Genomic DNA, 23,116 nt, shown 5'->3' with positions numbered 1-23,116 from the left:
ATAAAATGTACAATTTTAACTTATTCGTTGTTTGCCCACCATTCACTGGGAACGGTGACTCTAAAGAAGAATGGTATTTGGGAGTGTGTGAGAGGGGCAGGAAGGACTCGTGCCGTGTAGAAGCCTCTGAGGTCATTGGATTTAACAAATACAGTATGACAAATGTGGTCATAGGATATGGGGAAGACAGCCAACACAATTTAGTACATGGCAGGGAGACTCAAAACTCAAACAGTCTGAAAATAAGAAGTTTGAAGTGTTTTGAGGTGCTTCATCCTGAAACTTCTATAATACATCTCCAATGGCAAGTCACACAAGTGAGTAACAGGCTGTGTATGTCAGGTGGAGTGCAGGATGGCTCAAAGGAATTCAAGAAATGAGCTGAGATTGAAGAGCTCTTGAAAGTTAGACTAAAATCTTCTGTATTATTGCCTCACCTGCCATAATTTAGACTTACCTTTATACTCCAAAATATCCTGAAAAGTGACATGTGACAGGTGTGTATATAAGCACTGCAAAACAGATCTTAATTGGAAATCTCTGCCTAAAGAAATCCTTGCAGTTCAGGACTGTCACTGACTAGAGTGTGACCAAACATGTCAGCATTTATCAGTGTGTGCAAACAGCAGCAGAAGAGACTAATTGATTTTGATGTGTATTCAATCAATAGCACATCTTGGCCACGATTGAAAATTGTCAGGGAAGTTGTGACATGGTCACAAGAGTCTCCTATCACTAGTAGATAAATAGTAGATAAGTAGTAGATAAAAACAGATAAATTCTAGATAAATACTACTATTCAAAGACTGTTGGGTTTCTGTCATTTTAGCCTTTATAGATGTCTGGTTTCTGCTGCATTCCCAGCAGCAAGAAGCTTCCTATTTAATTAACGCTGTTCTCAGCTTTTACTAACAGTCTGAAGACCAGGTCTTTGTTGTCTTAGGATTTTTGGAGGCAGTGGTGCAGTTCCTTGAGCAGAGGGTAAGTAACCCTGTTGCAGCTATCTTGGGTAAGGCCAGGTCCCTCTTTCTCAACTCTGTTGCCCAGGAGGGACAAGAGGAGCTTGATGAGTAGAGCTTGATCCTCATCCCATTCTCTCAGTTCTTTCCCAAGCCATCAGCTCTTTGAGGATGGTATCCTGGCTGAATAGGCTGAGAGGATCCCAGCAGTAGCCAGGCTCCTTGTTCCCTTACAATCCCTCCAACCTGTGGTTGTATCACTCCTAGAATAACTAGAGGGGCCCAGGAAAATAAAAACGAGTCCTGGCATTGTCACAGAGACTGGGCTTACCACTGCATTGCTGCCTGAGCCTAGAAGTGGCACATCTTTCACCCTGTGGTGACAGCGGTGCATTGCAGCGTGAGCCTGGCCGCTGTACTACTGCTGCCACTGCTTTGAGCAGTGTTTGCACAGTTCCCCTTTATTCCTCAGTAAGCACTGTGCTGCCTCTGCAGAGCAGGCCAACAACCAGAACTGTCCAGTTACGTGCTGGAAGGCAGGATGTCTGGTGTCATGCTGCGTGAAATTAGTTCCCCAAAAAGGACAACGGGAAACTTTGCAGCAGGACCCTATTGCAGCTGGCAATGTGGAGCCTTTCAGCACCCATCTCAAGCCCAGGTGAGTGTTCTTGTAGGACCTACTGTTGCCTCCTCCAGAGCTACTCTCAGTGAGAGGAAGGCGGGGCAATTAAAACAAGGGCAGACTCTGTTAACTACCAGCAGTAAAACTGCATCAAACCTACTGCTCCTTGCTCCTGGGGCAGCGAACATGCCATGCACTGTAAAAGCACCCAGTAAAAGGCGGGGTTGTAGAAGACAAACTGCAAGCAGGGGAAGAGAAAAAAAACATCTCAATTTCACAGGTTCAGAATGAAGGCATGGGTCCAAAAAACCATCCACAGTCACCTGTGCGCTGGACTTGAGCTGGGATACAGCACAGAAGCACAAGCACTTCGATTTGCTCCATCACGGCACTTCAAGGAAGCGGGAGATGTCTCTGGGCCACTACTGATGCCTCGTTCTGCAGTTTTTCCTTGCAAGGATTCTGGATGAACGAAGGCTTTCCCTCTGCTGTAACTGCCTGGAGGTTCTCCCAACCTTTCTTTCCCCTCCCATTTCTCCAGGTGGATTAAATTGTTCAGTCAGAAAGCATGAGTATAATGCCAGGAAGCTAGGAATCCTAACACCACCAAATGGTAATTGCTTCATGCTTCAGGCCATACCAGTTCCAGCACGGACAGACCCTCAGCTGGGGATGACCAAGTGCCAGCAGCTCCCAGCACCGTGACTGACTGCATGGTTTTCCAGCTCCTACTTTGAAGAGAGGATTTATCCACCAAAATGAATAGGAAATTCCCTCTTGCAGTCTTGAGAGGAGCGAGGTACTTCATGTTACCGATTGCCACCCACCTTCTACCAGGCACTGACGGTAACATGGAATAGTGGGCCTGGGCTTTCACTCTTGGGCATAAGGATTTGCTAACCCAAGATCTCTTGTTCTGTCAGTGCTGTAAGGTATCAAGTTCTGGGGGAATGACTAAGCTCTGAATTATTGAAGCCTGGTGACTCAGTCTGTGTTGCGCCAGCCTGGTTTCCTCATTCCCCCATCTCTCTAAAAAGCAGCAGTCTTTCCAGATCATGCTGATACTTTTAGCAATATTTAACTAACTTCTTTTTAGTTTCAGGGTCTGCTTTGAAAACACTAGCCTTAACAATCATTTTAACTCTTAGTTTCCTAAAAATAAAATAATAATTTAAAAATAAATCACTCTTAAAATGTTACATCCAGATACAATCTGGCTCTCAGCATGAAGCATCCCTGAAGTCATGGCATGCATACAGCAAATTCAATGCAAAAGTAATAATCTCAGTTTGTATAAAAACCACCCTAACTGGAATAAAAAGAAACACCCCCCAAACACACCAAAACCTAAATAGTAAAATAGGAAATAAAATTTGTAGAATTACCTTTTAGGCACATAGCTAAACGCGCATGCAGTATGAAAAAGGGTAGTAATGTCTTTAATTCTATTATGGCTCTAGAAAATTCTGTAGCAGTGATAGAATTTTTTACTAAGTTACATTCACTGGTTTAAAAGTATTAAGGCCATTACTAATATTCTATTGGATTTTACTTAATGTACTCTATATTTTACTTACAGAGTACAGTTTAATTGAGACTAGAATTTCAGAGATGTTTTCACGTGTTTTCAGTGCTGCTCCCTGTAAATCTGGTTATTTACAGGTTAAGTGCCCAGAAACAAGGAGGTCACAACATGAAATACGTTCAAAAACCGGGAATTAATTCGATAACTTCAGTAAATCTTCAGTAGTCAACATGTAAAATATCACTTTAGAATATGAGTTACAAAATGTAGTACCCTAGTATATCAATAATTGTAAATCACTAAAAATTAAATTAATGTGTTAATGAGGACCCCAAATTTAATCTTCTTCCATTTAAAATGTATTTTTAAACACCATGAAAAGACAACATCTGTATAGCAGCTCACTGCACAGACTTCCACTGAGGTAGGAACATGAAGGTAAGGTTAAAAAAAAAAACAAACAGAGAGAAAAGATAACCTTTGTCTCCCATACAGACAGAAAGAATACAAAAACATCAAGTAAAGGTTTGTAATAAGTTTTACTTGTAAAAAAAGCAACATTTTAGCGTCATAAAAAGGTAGGATCTGTTTGGTGTTATAGACATAATGCATTTTCTACTCAGAATACAGCAGGTAAAGTGTGCTGTAATACTCACTATGAAAGGCATGAGATACAGTGCTGTACTGAGAACATTTCTGCTGGTGACACTTTGTGGGTACTTTCTAAATTACAGGTCCTGTGTACTTCATACACATCATCAGTATACTTTAGAATATAAAAAATCGGAAGTGTTAAACACTGAAATGTATTTCAAAAAAATAAAACCAGGACCAAATTTTTCGCTACTCAGTCATAGCTCTACCAGATCACTGAAATAAATGGCCCCTTGTATGTCTCGTACTGTCCACTAGTAGATAGTAGACTATCCACCCCATCATTCTTCTTTCCATTAGAAAAAAAAAAAAAAAAAAAAAGGTAAAAACCAGTAAGCTGTCTTCATGTAGAAAACTGCTTCAGATTTTTTCTACATTCATACAGCTTCATTATTAGGTTTCCTTATCCAGATATTAAGCTGTAAAGTGAACAGTTACTTTTCATGGGGTTTATCCACCATCTTCAGTGCTAATCTTCCAACCATCAGCAAACTGTGTAAGGGGAAAAACACTTGGTCAGTTCACAGAATTAATAGCAACTTGCCAATCCATTTTGAGATACTTCTCACATAACTGACGTACAAAAAAGAAAAAAGATGTACAGAGTACTTTATCTCAGTATAATTAAGCAAAAAAAAAAAAAAGAAATCACATACAGGAGATTAAAAAATAAATTTAAAAAAGTATATTGTGTTGTACCTGACACCAGCAATTAGCCCTGCAGGCATGAATTTTCCAGAGTTGTAAAACCTTGCTCCCATCACGGCAGTCAATGTTCCAGACGTAACTTAAATGAGAGATTAAAGAGTCCAGTCAGCAGAGGTGCATGCGTGTGGCAGAGATGCTACAATTCAGAATAGAACAGAGATAAGTAGTATCGTCAAGTAAAAGAGGTTATTTGATGTGATGGACAAAAAGAGGCAATAAATTGTGTAAATTTTGGAACACCTCAGTACATGAGGAGTAGGTATTGTAAGCTGAGTTCATGCCAGTTGAGGCCTGACCATGCAGTTTTTGACCTATCCAGTAGATGTGGAAGTGAAAGGGGACTGTACTGAAGACACTGTTAAAGTAGAAAGAAATGCTGGGCCTTCTCCTTTCACTTCTGACTTTTCTATGGCAAAGAGCTAGGTGCTACATCACAGCTTCAGCAAACAAATGCTCTGGTCAGTGGCTCTTTAAGCACTGACTCAGCAGTTTGCTTCCCAAAGTCAGGGAAGCTGCAGTTCTGAAAAGAAGGAAGAAGAAACTGCATTACTGTAGCTTCCTTCTCTGCTGAGTCTCCCCAAATGGAGCAAAACGTTTGTAATTCCACACATATAAACAAAATCAATCACAGTCTCTACCATTTTCAGCAAACAGTGGATGCCCACATGTACCTGAGATACAGCAGCCTAACAAGTGTCAGGCATCAGCTGTGCTGGAATTATCAGCTGGAATTATCTACGTATGTTCTCAGCCTATTTCAGTGGCAAGGTACCCTAACTTGCTAGCGAGTGAGAAAAGCTCAAGTTGTGTTATTCTGCAAGTGGCATGAGCTTTAAGTGTAACATGGTTGAAGTGATAGTGATAGCATGCTAATGTGTCCTAACTTGGTGGCAACCCTGAGCTCTGCATGGTAAATGGCAGAAAGTTAAAAGCTGCATTTTGGAGATTGTGCATGGTATGGTGCCAATCTTTTAAACACCAAATGTTTACTTTTTTTTTTTTTTTTCCCCTGAAGGATGTGAAATAATGGTATTTGGTTTGATTTTTTTTTTTAACCATGTAAGTTTCACTTTATCCTAGCACACATTTTCCTTCACTAGCAGTAGGTTTTTTGATGCCCATAAGACAAGCTGTAATGATGGATAACAGGTATTTTCATCTCCTGTTGAGAAGCAAAAAGATGAGATGTCACCCAGAACACTTTATATTTCTTTAAAAAGGGATGCAGGAAAGCAGGAACGTAGTGAGAAATACTAAGCAAGACACACAAAGACAAGCAGATCTTCCACTTGCATTCTCAATAGTTCTTAAAAACAAAAAACCTAAATAACACCAGTGGCTCACATTCCAGGAAGAGCAGTGGAGTTTGACCACTAAAAGAGATTTTCACCAAACACAAGTTTAGAGATCTGATTGAAACTCAGTTTGTAGCCCCAACAGTTTAACATTTCTGCAAAGACTTTTAGGTACTCATTTTAGTATCCAGTTGTTTTAGGGTAAATATAACTCCTTGCAACTAAAGCTCTAGAAGACTTACTCAGAGAAATCCAAACATTATTTGGATTCTGTGAGAGCTGATAGGCACCCAGTCCTGCCAAACTTCCAAAGAAGAGGCCAGCAGCTAGTGACGGGACACTACCTGGGTGAATAAGAGATAACACATTTATTAGAAGCTCACAAATAAACTTGTTCATGAGATTACTTGCTTTGTAAAACACTACCAATAACAAAAAAAAAAAAATACAACACAGGCATTGATCATTATAAAGCAGACTGGGGGGGGACTGGGTTGTCTTCAAAGATTTTAAGACCACACTGATCTGAATCAAGAACCACATTCAAACGATCTTGCATAAGATAAAATTAGCATTGGTATTTAACTCATTACCAGCAAAGCCACAAATACATTTATGATAGAAAGACTAGTGAGAAAAGCAAAAGAATTGGGGTCTTCTTTTGCAGACCAAAGCACGTTGCTTCAAGTAATGATTCTGGAACTGCTTGAAAAGCAGTAATGTAAAAAGGGATTAAATAGGAAGGGTTTAAGATCAGAAAAAGGACATGTGAACTGAACTGGGCAGGAGGGTATTCAGACAAATAAAGAGTTGTCAAATAAGACAGAGGAGTCAAATAGCCAGACTTTGGAACAAGCCTTCAATACAAATGATAATGCTGAGCTACCATGAGATTGGCAATTTATAGATGACATCAGGTGAAGAAATGGCACGACCTCTGCAAGCAGTGAATACTTTCAATAAGGCTAATGGAAAATTCAGGACTTAATGCTACTTGAGGGTGGTCCTTTATATATTCAGTTTTTATAGGTCACCATTAAAAGGACTCGAGGTTGCAGATCTATGCCAGTTAAGATCTCCTGGCATTGTTACAGGAGGAACACGTGCTGCTGCCAGAAAGTAATCACTTTTCAGTCATCAGCAGAGCAGCTATAACATTGCTTCACATCCTGCTTTTAAAACAAACAGCAAGAGCTGAAGATAATGGGAAGCATCGCATTCTCGTACGCATGCAAAGACAGACACTCTAGTAAGCAGCTGCTCTGGACAGAACAGTTTAGCACCACCTTGTGGTAAATGCAATTCCTTCTGCATCCTGGGAGCCCTCAAACGGCCATCACATCCCTGAGTTTTACCTTGAGGCCCTGTTTAAGCACCTATGGCACATACGCTCACTAGGGCAAACATACCATCCTTGGCTCGGGAAGTTCCTGGGTCTCAAAACAACAATTCACTAATGGGAGAGAGGGGAAAATAAAATAAAATAAAAAAATAAAATAAAAGAGACCTTGCCCTGGCCCTGTTCTCATATTCTTCCCAAGGTACATAATGTAGACTTGGCTGTACAAGAACAGAACACCTCAGGTTTATGGATGAAAGTTCAATTTGCTTTTGGTTTCTCCAATTTATTAGTAGGGATGACAAAGTGGTGATTTTGTATTTTATTTTTTTTTAATTTCCCTGCATGTCACCATACAAGCTCCCATTCCCCCTTCAAAAACCCCTTGACCTGAATTCCCTTCTTGCATCAGCATGACCACATCCTTCCATCTGGGAAGAGAAGGTAAGATATTGATCATTTCATAATGACCTCAGAGAAATACAGATGAAATCAGCTATTTAAGTTCTCAGTAGTGTCCCTCCTGCCCTAAGCTACGCTCAGAGCCCCAAGGCAGTAGGGAGCAGACTGGAGCAGGCGTTAGCATCCATGTGGTCACACCTAGTGGTAAGGGTCTCATTGTCTTCAGCAAGGAAGGAAGAGAGAAGGAAGAGATTTAAGAGAGCTGAAAGGTTTTCAGAGTGGAAAGAGACAGCACTGCAGCAGGGAGAAATGCACGGTTCTGCCTGGAGAAGGGCAAACTGGGAGGTGAAAGCAGGCCGGAGATGAAGCTTACGCTGGGGAGCCCAGGGAAGGAACAACTTTGGGGACTGATTTACACAGCTCAGCTCTCCCTGGAAAAAGGATCCTTCTGAAAACCGTGCAGCTTGCAGCATACTGTTACCACCACACATTAAAACGAGAATAAATCTTTAAGGGAAAAAATGATGCTGTCATTTAAAGGTAAAGAACATTTATAGAGTGTTTAAAACAGCAGGGGAAAAGGGTTTCTGGAGCAAACTCCTGGCAGTTTATCTGAAGCACACAAGGCAGAGGCGGGGTATCAGCACCCACCCAAAGCAGCCTGTGAGCTTATCAGCCCAAAGCACCCACCGCACCCCGCCAGCCCCAGGCTATCAGCCCGCAGCACAAGCTGACAGCCTTCACCTCTGCGCAGGCCTCGAGGCAGGGGGCTTTCGTAGGAAGCCACCCAGCTCAGGCAAATTTGGGGGGGGGGGGGGTTAGAAGGGGACCCCAGCACCATACCTGCTTTCGCGTAGCCGATGAGCCCTCCTGATGCCACCAGGGCAGCGTAGCCAAAGCCGAGCCAGTCCACAGCCATGCTGGAAACTGGAAAAGAAATTGTGCTGAGGGGAGCTGGCTCTTAACATCGGAGGGGAAAAATGTGGGGAGAGGGGAATATTTTGCCGCAGGGAGGTCCTCCAGGAGGAAAACCTGCCCAAACCCTCCCCCCCCAGCCCAAGCGATGCCCCCCGGCTCGCTGGGGAGGGTCCCCGGGCTGTGCCCACCTGCCCGGGGCGCCCCGCTCACACAGCCCGGGGCGGAGCAGGCTGCGGAAGGGGAGGTGAGAGGGCAACGCGCCGCCCAAAACTTCCCTTTTCCGCCTGTTTTGGGAGGAAAGCCACAGCATCATCAACCAAAAAAATCTCGGGGCAGTCGACTGGCTGCGTTTAGCTTTCGTTGGTAGTTGCTGTGCAGCCCTGTTATGGGAAACGTGGGGGATTTCTGCACCTTACAAGATGGAAAACGTCTTGTCTACAATTTTTTTTATATATTTTTTTTTTAATTGTTGAATCTGTCTTTCTTTACTTAAGTGGTGCTGCAGGACTTATTCTAGCCGGCTATACGCATACACTTAGCCTTATAGGAGTCCCTGAGCTCAGCGGAGGGGCTTCTGCACCACCCTGTAACAGAGCAGCAAACATCACGGGGCTGTGCTGCCTGCAAACAACACGTTTTTTTCTCTACAACACGTTTTTTCAGATCTTTGTGAATTAGCAACATGGTCACAAAGTATCACTTTAACTCCCTCTGTGGCCTAAGTGGTTGAAATGTAATTCTATTTCCCATAGCAGTGCCTTAACCAACTTTATCTGTTACCCCTCTCCTGGAAGGGGTTGGCTTTGCTGTTGGGGCAGCGTAAAGGCTGTGAGGTTCTCGTTTCACTGGCCTGTGATCCATATCCCAGCACTGGGGATCCCCAAGAGGGGGCTGCAGAGAAACTGGAAGAAACCCAGAGCTGCTGAACTCACCTGAGGCTCAGCTGAGAGGCTGTGTGCCAGGCGGCCCTGCCGTACAGTCATGGCTCCATCTGCTTTACCAGGGCCATCCACAATCAGTTTCTGACATGGGAAGAGCTTCCTCACTGCTATCTTGTTATATATAGAATAGAAAACATTCTGATGTGCATCAGAAAAACAAACAAACAAAAAAAAAGGCAACGCACTGTTTAGTAGCTCAGCATTTACTCACCATGTATGAAGTACGAGTTCTGCTTCCAGGCCCACTTCTGCATTTCACCTAAGAAGATGTTAACATTTGTTTTCTCTGCCCACAAACTGTTCTGAGCCTCATGAGATGCACGATTGTTAGTGCAAAGGGAGTTTGGATTTTTACAAATGGCTCATGTTTATTTGTAAGTCTGAACCTTAGAAACAAAAATCTGTGGAATTTTTGCTTTTTCATTCTTAAAATGATGAGCAGAGTGGGTTTTTATTGGGGCTTGCGACAGCTTGCTTCTGTAATTGTGATGGTCATGGCCATGAGCTCGTGTATTTAAAAATTCAAAAAATGAAAATTGTTTTAACAGTGGCAGCCATTTTGTTGAGTACACACATACGATAAACACCTTAAAACAGGAATCTGGAAACAGTTAACAAAGTTTAAACGTAACTGAGAGAAAAGTAAAAGTCTATACTTACTTACAGGAGTCTAGTTAACAGTTAAAAACCTGATTAGGTACCTTTCCTGACATGAATACAAACCATTTCGAAGTCCTACATTATTTGCCAGTGTTTGTGCACACACACATTTGGGGTATTATAAAAGTTAAAAAGCTGTGTAAGTTCAAACTGAAGTACAACTGAAACCTCTTTATTGGTGAATTAAACTGAGCTCATATAAATTAAGTATACTGAATATGGGGTTCTGATCTAACTAAGGGGAACAGTTACAAAAGCTAAATACAGACATCTACCTTCAAGGAAATATTGCTATTGTCACATGAATAATTTTGTGACAGCCCAGATGATGCCCACTTTGTTTCAAGTGTCAGAGCTTACACAGAGTTAGGCTGGAGTTATACCTTACTTTACAACCCACAGGCTGCATTCCTGTCTGAAGATCTGTCTCATTCTTCCTGATTTTCTCTTGCCTTTTCTCTAGCTACATGAATAATGAAGAGCATACTGTTATTAAAGTGAATCTGGATAAAGTCTAATTCCAACTACCTTTTGAAAACAGAAGAAATCATAACTACTCCAGCAATACAAAAAACAACATTAAAATACTTTAATTTAAAAGAAATAAAGAGATTTTTTCGTACAGCTATCTGACCTTGTCCTGCTCAACTTTGTTTTTGACACTGTGTATTTGTAAGAAGACTTCAGACAAAATCCTGTTCCCACTGACTGAGAAGGTCAGGAATTCACTTCTTAAGTACAAAACAGATGGCTGACATTTTATCAGAGGGACAAACATTTCAAGTGTTAATCAAATGGTTTTTTTTTACAACATGGCTCAGATCAAGGACTTGAAAAAGTATGGGAACAGAGAACAGAAGGTGAAACCCTACTGACATAAACACATGCAACGTATTCTGACCAAAAGATTTCACTGATGTGAGCCCATAAAGCTAATCCATTCACCATACTTCATTAACATCAGTATTTTGGCAGTTCTTGGAAGTACATGGTGCAAATTTTTTATGAACTCATTTGAGATGGGAAAAATCAACTCCTGGAAAAAAAAGGGACCTAGACTGTATGTCAGGGTACAAGGACTTCAAAAATAATTAAATGCATGGAGTATACAGTAAAAAAACAAACAAACATTCTGCTTGTAAACCATATGTAAGACTCCATGTTGAGAACTAAAAATATTTTTTTGTGAATACTTGAATGGAAAGTTTAAAGTAATTTTAAATTATTAAAATTATTTATTTTAATTTATTTAAAGCAATTTAAAAGTATTTAAATCAATTTTAATGTTTCTTTTTACAGTAACAGAATGCATGACAAAGGCAGATCCTATTCTGACTGAATTTCAGTAAATTTCTGACACAAAAATGAAAAACCATAGGTATCTTTAATATGAATTTAGCTGAGACATAAATGTACGTGAGACAGGTTTGGCTATTTTTATCATTTTAGCCGGCTATTTCAAAGTCAGTTAAATAGTGTATGCCGTTGTAAACATAAAAATATAAATATTTTATACCGTGAATTTATTTTTGCATCATTCTTTTAGGAAAAGTTGCCATCTCTTTTACTACCTTCATGAATGACCATTCAGTTTATCTGGGTAAAAAAAACTAATTACTTTTAATAATCATCTCAGTTCAGAGGTATTTGTCCTGCCAGAGGTTTACATCCTTGTAAAAACTACAGCAACACCAGCGTTTACTTCTTATTCAGGAGATAAAGTAGTTGCCTTCATTCTGAGCTACTGTGTTTCTTTTTTTTCTTTTGCAGTGGGGTTTCCAATTTTCGCTTCTTCGGAGTAATTTTTCTATCCGTTTTCACCGTTTTATCACTTCTATCTGTCCGACAAACTTTCTTTTTCCTGACTATTGATGATTTCTCATCTTCATTTGCTGAAAAAAAAAAAAGCAAGAAATTATACACTCTGGTATTTGTTTCCACTTTGTAGTCTAAAACGGCACAGAGACTTTTTGCATCTCCCAATAAAAACAGGGGACTATAAATAATATTTTATTTACAGTGGAGAATGCAATTTATGCTACTTTGGATTGTGATATTAAAATATCTAAAGATCAAGTCTGTAAATAAATTACTATACAGGAAAACAACAACAGCAAACAAACAAAGAACCACCAACTAGCCAAACAAAGGAAAGCCCCTAAGCCAGACTTCCTAAGTTGGCCAACTGCCTTGGCAGTTTTGTTCATAGGAACAGCAGACACACATTTCTATCAAACATTATTCCTTTCTTATATGTCTCAAAAGCTTCAGTGTCTTCCTCTGTATGTTATTGCAACAAGGAGAAACAAAACTTTTATATAATAGAAGTGAAAAGAGGCTTATGTCCTCTATATATCATGTCACAATATATCGTGTAAAAAGTTTCAGTTTCAACATACAGAAGAACTGTTGCCCTCAGTCTCATATCATCACTCAATCCCTGTGTCTGTCTTCTTACACTAGTTTCCATAGTTGTGGCATTACGTGCAGGCTTGAGACACTATCAGATGGGAATGAATATCTATGTACGACTTGGCAATGTCATATCCCCAATTCTTCAAGCTGCCAAAACGTTTTCCAAGGTATATAGTAAAAACCTCCTGCTTACTATCCTTTATTTCACAGTCGTATTAACAGCTGCAAACACAGACAATTCTATTACCTTGAGATGATGTTGCTGTCTTATCACAATTTTCCTTCAATTCTGAACCTTGGTCAAGCCATACTGCAAGACATGTCAGCCTAGCTTTGGTGTTGACTTCACACAGTAAAGACGGTGCATCTTTAATCTAAAGATAATATGTGAAAAAGGTTAATTAAACATTACTTCATTTCTGTTTAAATTTATTGAGGTATTTAAACTGAGAAAGTATTTTACTGCCCAACTTCTTTTCTGGACATTGTTAAGATGCTTAACAACATTTAGAACCAGAGGCTGTCTACAGGTTAATGGTCACAGTGTTGCAGTCCTGTTCCTGGTACCATTGCTCAGTGCTGGTTTTATAAAAAACTCCCAGCAGCTTTAGGAGCATATCTTGATAAGCAAGGTCACTAGGCTTCAGGCATGTAGAGGTGGTTAAACATGATAAATAAGTAGATGAGTCACAGGCCCACTAAATATATATATATATATATAATAGTTAATGGTTTCAGAGTTTCTCCACAGTAACAGGTGGTTTTAGTACAGTTAAAATAATCTGAATTAAGTTATTGGATCAGGTTCCTTTTCTACCTCACAATAACATGCCTGCTGATTAAACATAATCCCTTTGTAGTGTGGTGTGTTTCAAACAGCTTAACTGTACCCATATCAGTCAGCTCTGGGAATGGCTGAGCAAATATCCTATTACAGGTATCAGGGATAAAACAAACACATATGCAGTATAGCAGCATCAAACTATTAGAAACTATTTGTAGTAGCATATTCTACCTCACAGAGCTGGGCAGAACAGCCCACAGAGTTACACAAGGTTTTACAAAATTTTGCCTAGACAGTAAAAAGAAAAAAATTATACATTTGGTCAAAGTAAAGACAATGTTACAGAGAAAGCTGAAGAGTTCCTTGATCACTATTTCAATCATGTACAAGTGGAACTGAGGTTTCAGATGAAGGGAAAAGAGGGATTTTCACTATTGAACTTAAAAGTATAAAAATCATCAAGAGAGCTGAAATTAAAACAGGCAAATTCAGACTTGAAATATAGAGTTATATATTTGAACTGTTTAAGATACTCATAGTGGAATATATTAGATCACTTATTATTAGGCATTACATTTTTAAAAATCTAAGTCTGACTTTGAAAGCAAAACAATAAACATGGGAAACTTTGAAGATAAGGCACAATTCCTGGCAGTGCTCAGAACTGTTTGCACATACAGCAAGTAGAAGTACCTAGTATATTAATGCATTTGAATTTTTCAGCAGGACAATTTTTTGCCTTACATGAACTATTACCACCCTCAAACCACAGATCTTATTTTTTTTTTAAAGATTAGCAACAGTCACCAGCACTACAAAAATTCACAGCAGTCTTCAGAGCATATGTAACCGTTTAGATAGTTTGGCCAGCTACCTCTGAAGAAAAGCATGATTTCATGTAAAGAGAAGAGCTTCACACAATCATCTGATTTTACAGCTTGTTAAAAACGTGAATATACAAATATACAAAAATATACCAGTGCATAAAAAAGTGTAGACATATATATCTGTACTGAACATGTAAGAAAAAAAGATTAAAACATCCAGATTAACAAATAAAATTCCACCAGTGATTTAAAATTGATCATTATAACAGAACAGTCTGCAATTTTGATTGTCTGGTGTTTTTCCATAAATGCAACAAGCAGTTTAATAGACCAACCTTATTAAGATCCAGATTCCACACTTTAATGTAACCATCACTGGATGCAGTAACAATAAGATGTTGTCCTTCCCTTTCAAAGCTATAGATATCTTTTATTCTGTGAAGAAAATTTAATACTCGGTTACTTTATAACATGACAGTTCGCTTCAGACCAGTAAATTGACAGCAGCTGAAAATGAACAGGCAACAGTGTAAAATCAATTTGAACACAGGAGCTTCAAAAGGTAATCTGTTTTGAGTGCTGTCACTTACAGTAGGAATACATGCCTTTATTAGGTGTTCAATTCAGAACACCTTAGTATTCTTAAGCACACACTATTAACCACATCAGTGATATTACAGCTCATGCTTTTGTATTTTGATGAGCTCAAATCAGCACTTGGACGAATGTTTGGTACCTGACAACAACAGAGAATATGTGATTACCCTTCTATTGTCTGGATTTCACACAGAGAAAAATTATACATATGTATATATATAAAAAGACATGATCCATATAGAAACATAAACATATTGCATATATATATATATAACAGGCATTTGATATAAACCCAAATAATTTAGCAGAACCTTTTCTGTTTTGGTGTACTACCTACCAGCTTTCCACTGCACAGCTTTGTTACACCAGGACAACCAGCCCATGGCTTTAGAGACACCAGTGGCCTCTGAGCAGCTCCACACCAGCCAGATGTGGGGGCTCAGTTTCAGATATTGCTGCAGGGATGAGCCTGCTGAGTAATTCAGGCCCAGAACTGCCAAGGGGACAACAGTGACGAGGACTGACCAAGGTAAGACAGGAGGACATCACCAGATGCCTTATGACCAGATGTGCCTGTCTGGTATAGTCCAGTTTTGCAGTGGCCCTGTAGAGCCATTTTCATCTCCTGCCTATAAAGCACTACAGAACCCCGTGGTCCCACGAAGATTTTGGTAGTATAAGTTGTAGAGGTATATCAGTTCAGATAAAAGAGAGCTTTGGGGAGAGAAACGGGGAAAAAATCTTCCTCCTTAAAAAAACATAGAGCCATACCAGTACATTTGGATTTTCTATTTAAGACACAAATTTAGATATGATCTACACTGATCTTATATTTAAGATCTAAATATTTCATACGCATACGGCACTTAGATTGCAAGTTTAGAACTGTAATATTCCTAATTCTACACCCAGTGGTTTTTGTAATGTGTGTAGAAAACCCAGCATTTGTGCTTATACCAAAAGCAAACAAATCTGTCCTGAATTTGGAATTTAGCACATAAGTAAATTTACTTTTGATAAGGAAACAAAAGCAATAGTAAAATATGCTGAACACTGCAAGTCATGGAAAGTAGTATACTGAGTACTCAGTTCTGCCATAAATATTTAAGTAGGGAATAAATATAAAATATAAATATAGAATAAATACAAATATTTATAGTACAAGTATAAATATTTATAATATAAATATAAAATACCTGTTTTCATGAGCTTTAAATTCACACAAACATTTTTGGGAGTCACAGCTGTAGAACCTTACAGTTTCATCATCTCCGGCTATGGCAAGAATAGAATCCTTAGAAAGGGAAAAATTAAATGCAAGTGTGATTAAATGCACGTGTTTCAGTGCCGTTAACTCCCAGCACCTTTCCATTTTGTACTTACTGTAATAAATCTAAGCGAAGAAATTCTCTTCTCTGTTGTGATAGTGCCAGTGATTGAAGCTGTGTCCAGTCTGTAGATGTCCACTTTATTTGATATCACAGTCACATACTTCTCTCCATCAGGGGACCATTTAATTATGTGGGCATCTGTACACAGAGGAACATTTTTATACACATGTACACCCTTTCTTGCATTCTATATTGCATGAGAATCTAACAGTTAAAATCTTTATAAGCCCCTAGACACTGCTTTCTAGGTAAACCTGAGAAAAACACAGAAAAAATCAAGTAATACAGAATAAACAAATAAAACTATGCTCTTAAATATTCATTTTTGATTAGCAGGAAAAAAAAAAGAAAGAAAGAAGAATGCCTTTTTTTAAATGTCCTGACATTAAACTTCAGGGGGAAAAAAAAAGGATGTTTACTGTAGTGTCACAATGTTTTCCTTCTGGTAAATAACTATAAATAACTATTACTAAGGACACGGGCTTGACTGCATGTGTGAAAAAGATATTGTAAAGTAGTGTGCAATTAGCTGACTTGTTGATTAACAAAAACTGGTTTTCTTTACACAAAAAAAAATATGTTTTTTGGGGAGGGTTTAGACTGATAAACTTACTTTGCTTCAGGTTTTTGATAAAGGCTGGTCGTCCTTCTACAAGATTCCAAGTTCTGAAAAACAATAGATAATGCACATTCCGGTTAAAAACAGCATAGTGAAACTCAAGTCCTATCTGCTGACATGATGCATCTGAAGGAAGCTTTTAAGCATCTCTGTGCACTTCACTGCCTTCCTTAATGCAGGAGAAATTGATGACTTGATATACTGCTTGCACACTATATGGTTGAATTTGTGCTATTTATTTTATAAACCACTGCTTACAATGCTGGGCCCAAAAAGAACCTGAATACCAATTTGTCCTGGTAATGTAGCATCTTATATGCTTAAATCACACACATACAGCAACATGTACACACTGCAAGTTAAAAACTACTTTTCTCACACTTAACAAAACCTGACAGTTTTCAGAAGTTTAAATAATTTGTGTTCCAAAATGCAAATGCATTCATACATCTACAGGTAACTATAAGGAGTAAGACCACAGCAAGAAGCTAGGATCAGCAGAGACCTTTTTAAAAAGATTTTACAATATTGCTGGTACTTAAAACTTAGAAAGACAAACCAATGATCTCACGTTAAAATATGCTTTATCAGTGCCACACAGTCTAGTCACAACATGGAATTGTTGTTTTTAACAGAACTTACAGAGTTACTGAACTACAATTCTCGGCATTTCTTCATCAGTTTCAACTCACCTTAATGTTTTATCTGTTCCTACTGACAAAGCTAGTTTCCCAGAAGGATGAATAGAAATAGATGTCACATGCCCTCTAATAAAAACAAAACAATGTATTAGCCATATGTATTATTCACAAGGAAAATAAACAGGAAAACTCATGTGAACATGCAGATTTAAGAAACTCACTTATGTGCCTTAATGGATTTCAGGCACTCCCATCTCTTTGTGTTCCAGATACAAATTAGTCCATCTTCAGCTCCGCTCAGTAGATGTGAAGTACCATAGAACTCCAGACATGTTATTGTGCCTACAAATCCACACCAGAGCTATCAACAGAGTTGTACGTACTGAACAGTTACCACACAGAGAGAACGTATTAGTTAACAGATGTTTCTAGCACCAAAACATGCCAGCTAGTACCCTACTCTTGCAAAAAGCTAAATTATTCTTGCAAAAAGCTATTTTTTTTTCCCTAGTATTTCTTCACAAAACCAAACCAACTTTCTTGTTTTGTTCAGTCACTGATGTACTCTGTTAGTACCCCTGTAGCCATGTATGTCTGAGCTCTATCTGGTCCGTTCTCTGAAATAGCAGTTCTCAACCACTGTGGTGCAGGTGATGCATGGCCTCTATCCCTGATATGCAATGTTTTTACATCAAATCCCTGCTTGTGAAACACAGCTGAATTTACAGGTACCATGTTCAGTCTAGTTCCACGTGCTTCCTGGTTATCAGGATAAAAAGGACAATCAGGATTGAGCCCCATATGACCCAAACATGTTGAGTTGGACTAGCATTAACTGCTGTTTTTACAGCAGTAATTTAGCAGGCTCACAAAGCAGGCAATGTCCAAGGTTAACTCTTCTGGCAGCAGCAGCCTGCTCTTACACACAAACTGTTTCCTTTGGGTGGCTGATGTGTGTCTGTGACAGGACAAGGACATTGGGAAAGATGGTTGTTGGGAACAGGCATGCTCTAGATAAACTGTCCTTGTAGAACAAAAATCACTCACGAGGCATTTGTTGGCCATAACTTCTGAAGGAGTTAAAACTAAAAATAATAGCAAGCAGCAGCTGTATTTGTGGGCTGTTGCCCAAAAGAATTTGTGGATTTTTACGCTCAAAAGTTTATCTTGCTCGTATCATCAGGCCATCACGGCTACAATACCATCCCTATTAAAGCCTGAAGTCTTATTAAAAGCATGGCAATTTAAAATTTCTTCAAAGATGATGTTCATTACCAGCTGTATGTTTCAGCTACGAACTTCTATCCTTAAGGCTCACCGTGAAGAAAAGCCCCCTTACCATTGTGCTGCAGCAGTGCCCCATGCTCTACCTTCTTCTTCATGTCATAGATCTGGATTGTCTCATCCCTGCTCCCAGTGACCACGTATCTGTTATTCACGGCTACCGCTGACAACGAGGCAGTGTGGGCATGGTGTGTAAAATCGGGGACAACTGTCCAGGGCTGTAAAGGAAACAGAAAGCAAAGGGGTCTTTCTGAAGATCGCTGGCTTCATCGCTTCAAGATTGTCAAACGGTAAGGTTAAAAATAAAAAAAAAATAATAAAAAAAAAGGAGAACCTGAAAAAGTGTAAGCGCAAAATGTGAAGAAATTATACTGATGCACAGGTTTAGTGGGATCCTGTTTTGTTAATGTGCTCGTGGGATTACTGGGAGTGATTTAGGTGTCTGCACCACCCCTTGCGCGCAGCGTTGGGTTTGGATGAAGCAGTGTGTGCACAACAACCTGTGCACAGACAAACCTGGATCCGAGGGGGGCAGATCCCCCTTCCTCCACCACCACACGCTCCTCACACACCTCCCACCCCGCACCGGCCCTCAGGGCCCCCCTCTGCACCAATTTTACCTCAGCTCCGCGCTGAGAACCCCGAGGGGGAGGCAGCAGCGGGCAGAGCAGCCCCACACACCCCCCATACCTCACCCCACACCTCACCCCACAACCCCGGGGACCCCTCGGCCAAGCACCGAGGCGGCAGCGCCCTGGGGCCGCTCCCCCAGCCGGGGGCCGAGCCTGCCGCCGCGGGCAACCGCCCGCCCCGCCTCCGCGGCCATTTAAGAACCCCCCCTCGGAGCCATCGCGGCGGCCGGAGCACGGTGAGTAGCAGGTAATGGCGGCCGCGCTCCTCGTCTCCCTCTCCCCTTGCTTCCCTCTCCTCCTCGCCGCTGTTACCTCGGCGGGCAGCGCGGCGAAGCCGAGCAGCACCTGCTCGTAGCAGCCCGCCACCACCTCCACCGCCGGCCCCGCCGCCATTTCGGGGCCCTGCCGCCCTCGCCGCCCGCCTGTCCCCGCCGCTGCCCGCGCGGCTGGCGGCCGGTGGCGCCTGCCCTGAGGAGATGGCGGCCGCCGGGCAGCGCTTGTGGCCGGCCGGGGGCGAGGCGGGGCGGCCGGGGGAGTGAAGAAAAAGGGGAAAGAAGGCGGCGGGTGCAGGCTCGGCGCCGGGCAGCCCGGCAGGGAGGTCCTGGCGGGGCGGAAGCGGGCTGCGGGGCCGCTCCCGGTGGCGACGCGGAGGGCGAGAGGCGTTAGTAGCGGGGAGGGGAGCGAAGGGGAGCGGGGAGGGGGCGACGAGACCGGTGCGGGGCTGTGGGGGCGGCTTCTGCCTCCCCGCACCGCCGGGACGGGCCCCCGGTGCGGGGGGGGTGGGTGTGGGGGAGGGGGGGAATAAGGCAGCCTCCAGCCCCGCAGGCCGCTTCCCGCAGCCCTGCTTTATTATATTCTATCGTATTGTATTTTATTTAATCGTTTTGGTGTGTTTTGTGGCTGTTAGCACAACAATCAGCGGGGAGCGCGGGTGGAGCTGGGCCGGGCGGGGCGCCCTGCTGCCGGCCTGCCTCAGCGGCCGGGGAAATGCGTCACGGCCCGGCCCGGCGCCGCCATCCCGCTGCCCGCAGCACCAACGCGGGGACGGGTTTGCTGTGTAAGGCAGCAAAAAATGAGACGTGAGTTGTCGAGGTGGGAGTTGCCCCGCTGTGCTTGAAGCTGGCTGCAGCCGTAGCCCGGGTAGAGGTGTGTATGGGAAGCGTTACGTGCCTACCCGCTGTCTCAATCGCTTTCCAAATGTTTTTGGCTTCCAGGGAGAAGGAGCAGCGACCAGGATCGGACGGGGAGGAGGACGGAAGCAGTTCGGCCTCAAGCTGCGTGGTAGCTGTGGTCACGAAGCTGTTGCGTCAGATGCCTTCTGATAGCTTTTGGCAATAAAAGTGCTTCATAGGGTGTGGAGTCTCCTGTTGGATCCGCACTAAGTAAGAACGGTAAGTTTTCTAGCAAAAAGTAAAAAAAATATGCAGTAGTGAAGCCAAAAATTCTTAAATACTGGTATTTCCAGTGTTTAACACATCAAGGTCCCTTTTTAATAAAAGTATGGTTGGAATTAAAGTAACATTCTCATGGGGCTATTTTTATTAATAATGGCCTCTTTAACTGGGAAAAAAAAAAGTTAATTCTTTGTGAGTACAGTAAGTCAACAATCTCTTGCTAAACCCAGCCTTTACTGGTACATACCTGTATTTAAGGGCTTGTTCTGGACAATTTTTTTGGGTACAGAATGGGAATAGAGATAAAGTGCATGGTTATTCCTGCATAGCATTACACAGGATATTCTTATATGGTTGTCCTATGTTGGATTAGCATAATCAGAACACTACTTCTGAAAACTGAAGTGTTCACTTGTGTGAGCAAGCCTTTAAGGCATTACAAACACTCTAATTATTTTGTGCATGTGGATTTGGCCGGCCAGTTCATGCAATGTTATATAATTTGTTGCATGGTAATGGGAATTAGTATTTCAGCAGTCAAGTATCTACACAGAAGAGAAGTATTGGATGTGTGGGAGGAGAAAAAAAAAAGAGCAGTGGTGAATGAACAATTGTGTGCAAGGCAATACAAAATATTCTGTAAATGCAAATGCTTTCTTTGGTGGTTTGTATCGGATGAATGACCGTGAAAGAGCTTAAAGAAAGGGTATAAGTCAGTGAAGAAGTATGTACACCTCTTCAGTGAAAAGTATAGGATTTTAGTAATAGTGGTTAAGTAGCTTTGTGGCTTACTCACTGGGGGTGAGTGAAATACGTATGTGGAAGAGGTGGAAGACAAGAAGATGCGCCTAAGGAAATGGTACCACAAGCAGATACAACTTCTAATTTGTCTCTAAGTGTGTGGGGGGGGACTTGAGGAGTTGTAGAAAACATGAAAGCTTATATCTTTGTTGCCTCGCTTTTAATTACTTCAGAACATGGAACTATTAAATTACAATATTGCATGTTCTTTTAGAAATAAGGATAAGGTGTAGGTCACTTAAAAGCTCACAATTTCTTAGTGTCTTGGACAATGCAAAAACTTTGTGGACTACTACAGTTTAAGAAAATGAAGACGACTTCTAATCGTAGTCCCCTTGGCTATGTATCCTTCTTGTCATGGCTAAAACAATTGAGACACATCAGAAATGAAACTCCCGAGTTGTGAATTAATAATATTAAAAGCGTTGGACAGGGTGAGCATCTAAGAAACTGACCTCAAAGTTAAGATTATTCTTGCCCCTCCCTCACATTTTTTCTAGCTGACGGACTGCAATAAACTGAGCGTTTGCAGCTGCATTCCTTGAGAAAGACAGAAGACAGATTCTTTCAACCATGGCAAACCAGGTAAGATCCTGTGGTGAGAAATTCAGGTTTGTAGTGTCTAAATGGATCCCAGAACCATACTCAGAATTCCTAGTAAATGTAAAGCTGAAATGGCTGGCTCACTCTGAGTTGGGTGTTCTAGTCCTGTGATTTCCTCTGGTAATTTGGTAATTGGTGGTTGTCCTCTGGATGCTTGATCATAACAACCGAAGCAGGTTGGGGGCAAAACATTAAGCTTTGCAGTTTGGATTATTTGAGCATGAGTTCTTCTGAAGGATCTTGTGAGTAACACTCTCTATGTAAGTTATGTAGAGGTGTTCTAGAGGAAGAACACTAAAGCCTGCGTAAGTAAAAGCTACTGAAAAACGCCAATCATATTTTTGGAAATCCTTGTTCTTCAGAATACTAAATGAGGGAGGCAACCTGTGTTGTTATGGCTGTTTCTCTCCTCTTTTCTGTAGTTATCACACTTCCTTTTTAACTGTGGCTTTTGGGGTGTTTTTTGTTTTTTTTTTTTTTTGGAGGCACTTTTTTTTATGCCTCTTAGTTCCTGGCCTTGCATCTGGGTTTTGAGTTTTCCCCTCAGCCAAGTTAGTGCCTGTTCCTGGTCTGCTTTCTCCTTGCGTTCCATTAATGGGCCTCCTGTCGTCGTTCCTGGCCTGAGAGAGTGACTGGCAGCTAGGTAGTGAGGAGAGGCATCTCACATAAGGAAGAAGAATTCCTAGGAAAGGGGAGACAGGTTCAGATGAGATTTCTTCTGAGCAGGAGTGATGATTTCCTGCCTGTTCATCACTCACTGTGCTACTGAAGACTTTTTTTTTTGAGAGTCCGAGAGCTCAAATGGAGCACAATCCAGTCCTAAGCTAATTAACGCATAGGATTGACCAGCATCGAAGGGCTAACTGCTTTTTTCCGAATTCCAAGAGGAAGCTGTCAATCCTTTAGCCAGTTTGACAAGTCAGGGGAATATGGCTGTTCATACAATCCTTTGGCTCTGTTATTTTTGCCAGGCGTTTTCCCCAGAGGCTGCTTTCCCTCATGGGAGGCGGAGGGAGAAATGGGACCCCAGGCTTCTTTCAAGGGCAAGGTGAATATGGGGAAATCACCTGTGGTGATGGGGAGTGGGAGGGAGGAATGTAAATGA

The 23,116-nt window shown here is 41.3% G+C and overlaps 3 protein-coding genes across 9 annotated transcripts in view; 1 reads left to right on the top strand and 2 right to left on the bottom strand.

Annotated features, from left to right (window-relative positions):
• Positions 1-3,626: 3,626 nt before the first annotated feature.
• Positions 3,627-8,751, bottom strand: LOC137851622 (transmembrane protein 14C-like). Its single transcript, XM_068672923.1, has 5 exons — positions 8,611-8,751; positions 8,348-8,431; positions 6,006-6,107; positions 4,460-4,547; positions 3,627-4,252 (listed from the first exon to the last, which is right to left on the bottom strand). The coding sequence occupies exons 2-5, from the start codon at positions 8,421-8,423 to the stop codon at positions 4,195-4,197; spliced, it is 324 nt and encodes a 107-aa protein (XP_068529024.1). The 5' UTR covers positions 8,424-8,431; positions 8,611-8,751; the 3' UTR covers positions 3,627-4,194.
• A 2,637-nt stretch (positions 8,752-11,388) lies between these two features.
• On the bottom strand, positions 11,389-19,660 carry PAK1IP1 (PAK1 interacting protein 1). Of its 3 annotated transcripts, none has more exons than XM_068672896.1 (10): positions 19,526-19,660; positions 18,637-18,799; positions 17,519-17,639; positions 17,349-17,423; positions 16,651-16,703; positions 16,030-16,175; positions 15,843-15,940; positions 14,385-14,484; positions 12,686-12,812; positions 11,389-11,915 (listed from the first exon to the last, which is right to left on the bottom strand). In XM_068672896.1, exons 1-10 carry the CDS (start codon positions 19,604-19,606, stop codon positions 11,755-11,757), a joined length of 1,125 nt encoding a protein of 374 aa, XP_068528997.1. In that variant the 5' UTR covers positions 19,607-19,660; the 3' UTR covers positions 11,389-11,754. The 3 variants fall into 3 exon arrangements, with proteins under 3 accessions (XP_068528997.1, XP_068528998.1, XP_068529000.1); XM_068672897.1 differs by lacking the exon at positions 19,526-19,660 and adding an exon at positions 19,289-19,388; XM_068672899.1 differs by lacking the exon at positions 19,526-19,660 and adding an exon at positions 19,202-19,321.
• Positions 19,296-23,116, top strand: part of LOC137851614 (tRNA selenocysteine 1-associated protein 1-like) — a 69,616-nt gene continuing 65,795 nt past the window's right edge. For 3 of the 5 annotated variants that reach the window (XR_011093297.1, XM_068672910.1, XM_068672907.1), the window contains exons 1-4: positions 19,736-19,874; positions 20,428-20,604; positions 21,909-21,993; positions 22,983-23,059. Coding sequence is in view for 4 of the 5 variants with exons in the window: in XM_068672910.1 (XP_068529011.1) it covers positions 23,030-23,059 (30 nt within the window). In the remaining variant the exon portion in view is untranslated. Of the gene's footprint in view, positions 19,450-19,735; positions 19,875-20,427; positions 20,605-21,908; positions 21,994-22,982; positions 23,060-23,116 lie in introns of those variants that run through there. The other 2 variants (XM_068672908.1, XM_068672909.1) reach the window with 2 other exon arrangements.

This window comes from Anas acuta, chromosome 2 (assembly GCF_963932015.1).
Source record: "Anas acuta chromosome 2, bAnaAcu1.1, whole genome shotgun sequence".
In the NCBI taxonomy this organism is placed as follows: domain Eukaryota; kingdom Metazoa; phylum Chordata; class Aves; order Anseriformes; family Anatidae; genus Anas; species Anas acuta.
Note: the sequence above shows the minus strand (reverse complement) of the source record. Positions and strands in the feature narration are given on the sequence as shown.

Bases quoted from the DNA above. Each gene is read 5' to 3' on its own strand.
- LOC137851622 (XM_068672923.1), bottom strand. From the start codon at position 8,423: ATGGCTGTGGACTGGCTCGGCTTTGGCTACGCTGCCCTGGTGGCATCA. The intron at 6,108-8,347 runs GTATGGTGCTGG...TTATTCACCCAG, and splicing joins CATCGGCTACGCGAAAGCAG to GTAGTGTCCCGTCACTAGCT. The intron at 4,548-6,005 runs GTAAGTCTTCTA...CTCTCATTTAAG, and splicing joins TAATGTTTGGATTTCTCTGA to TTACGTCTGGAACATTGACT.
- PAK1IP1 (XM_068672896.1), bottom strand. From the start codon at position 19,606: ATGGCGGCGGGGCCGGCGGTGGAGGTGGTGGCGGGCTGCTACGAGCAG. The intron at 12,813-14,384 runs GTTGGTCTATTA...TATTATCTTTAG, and splicing joins GGAATCTGGATCTTAATAAG to ATTAAAGATGCACCGTCTTT. The intron at 11,916-12,685 runs GTAATAGAATTG...TTTTTTTTTCAG, and splicing joins GACAGCAACATCATCTCAAG to CAAATGAAGATGAGAAATCA.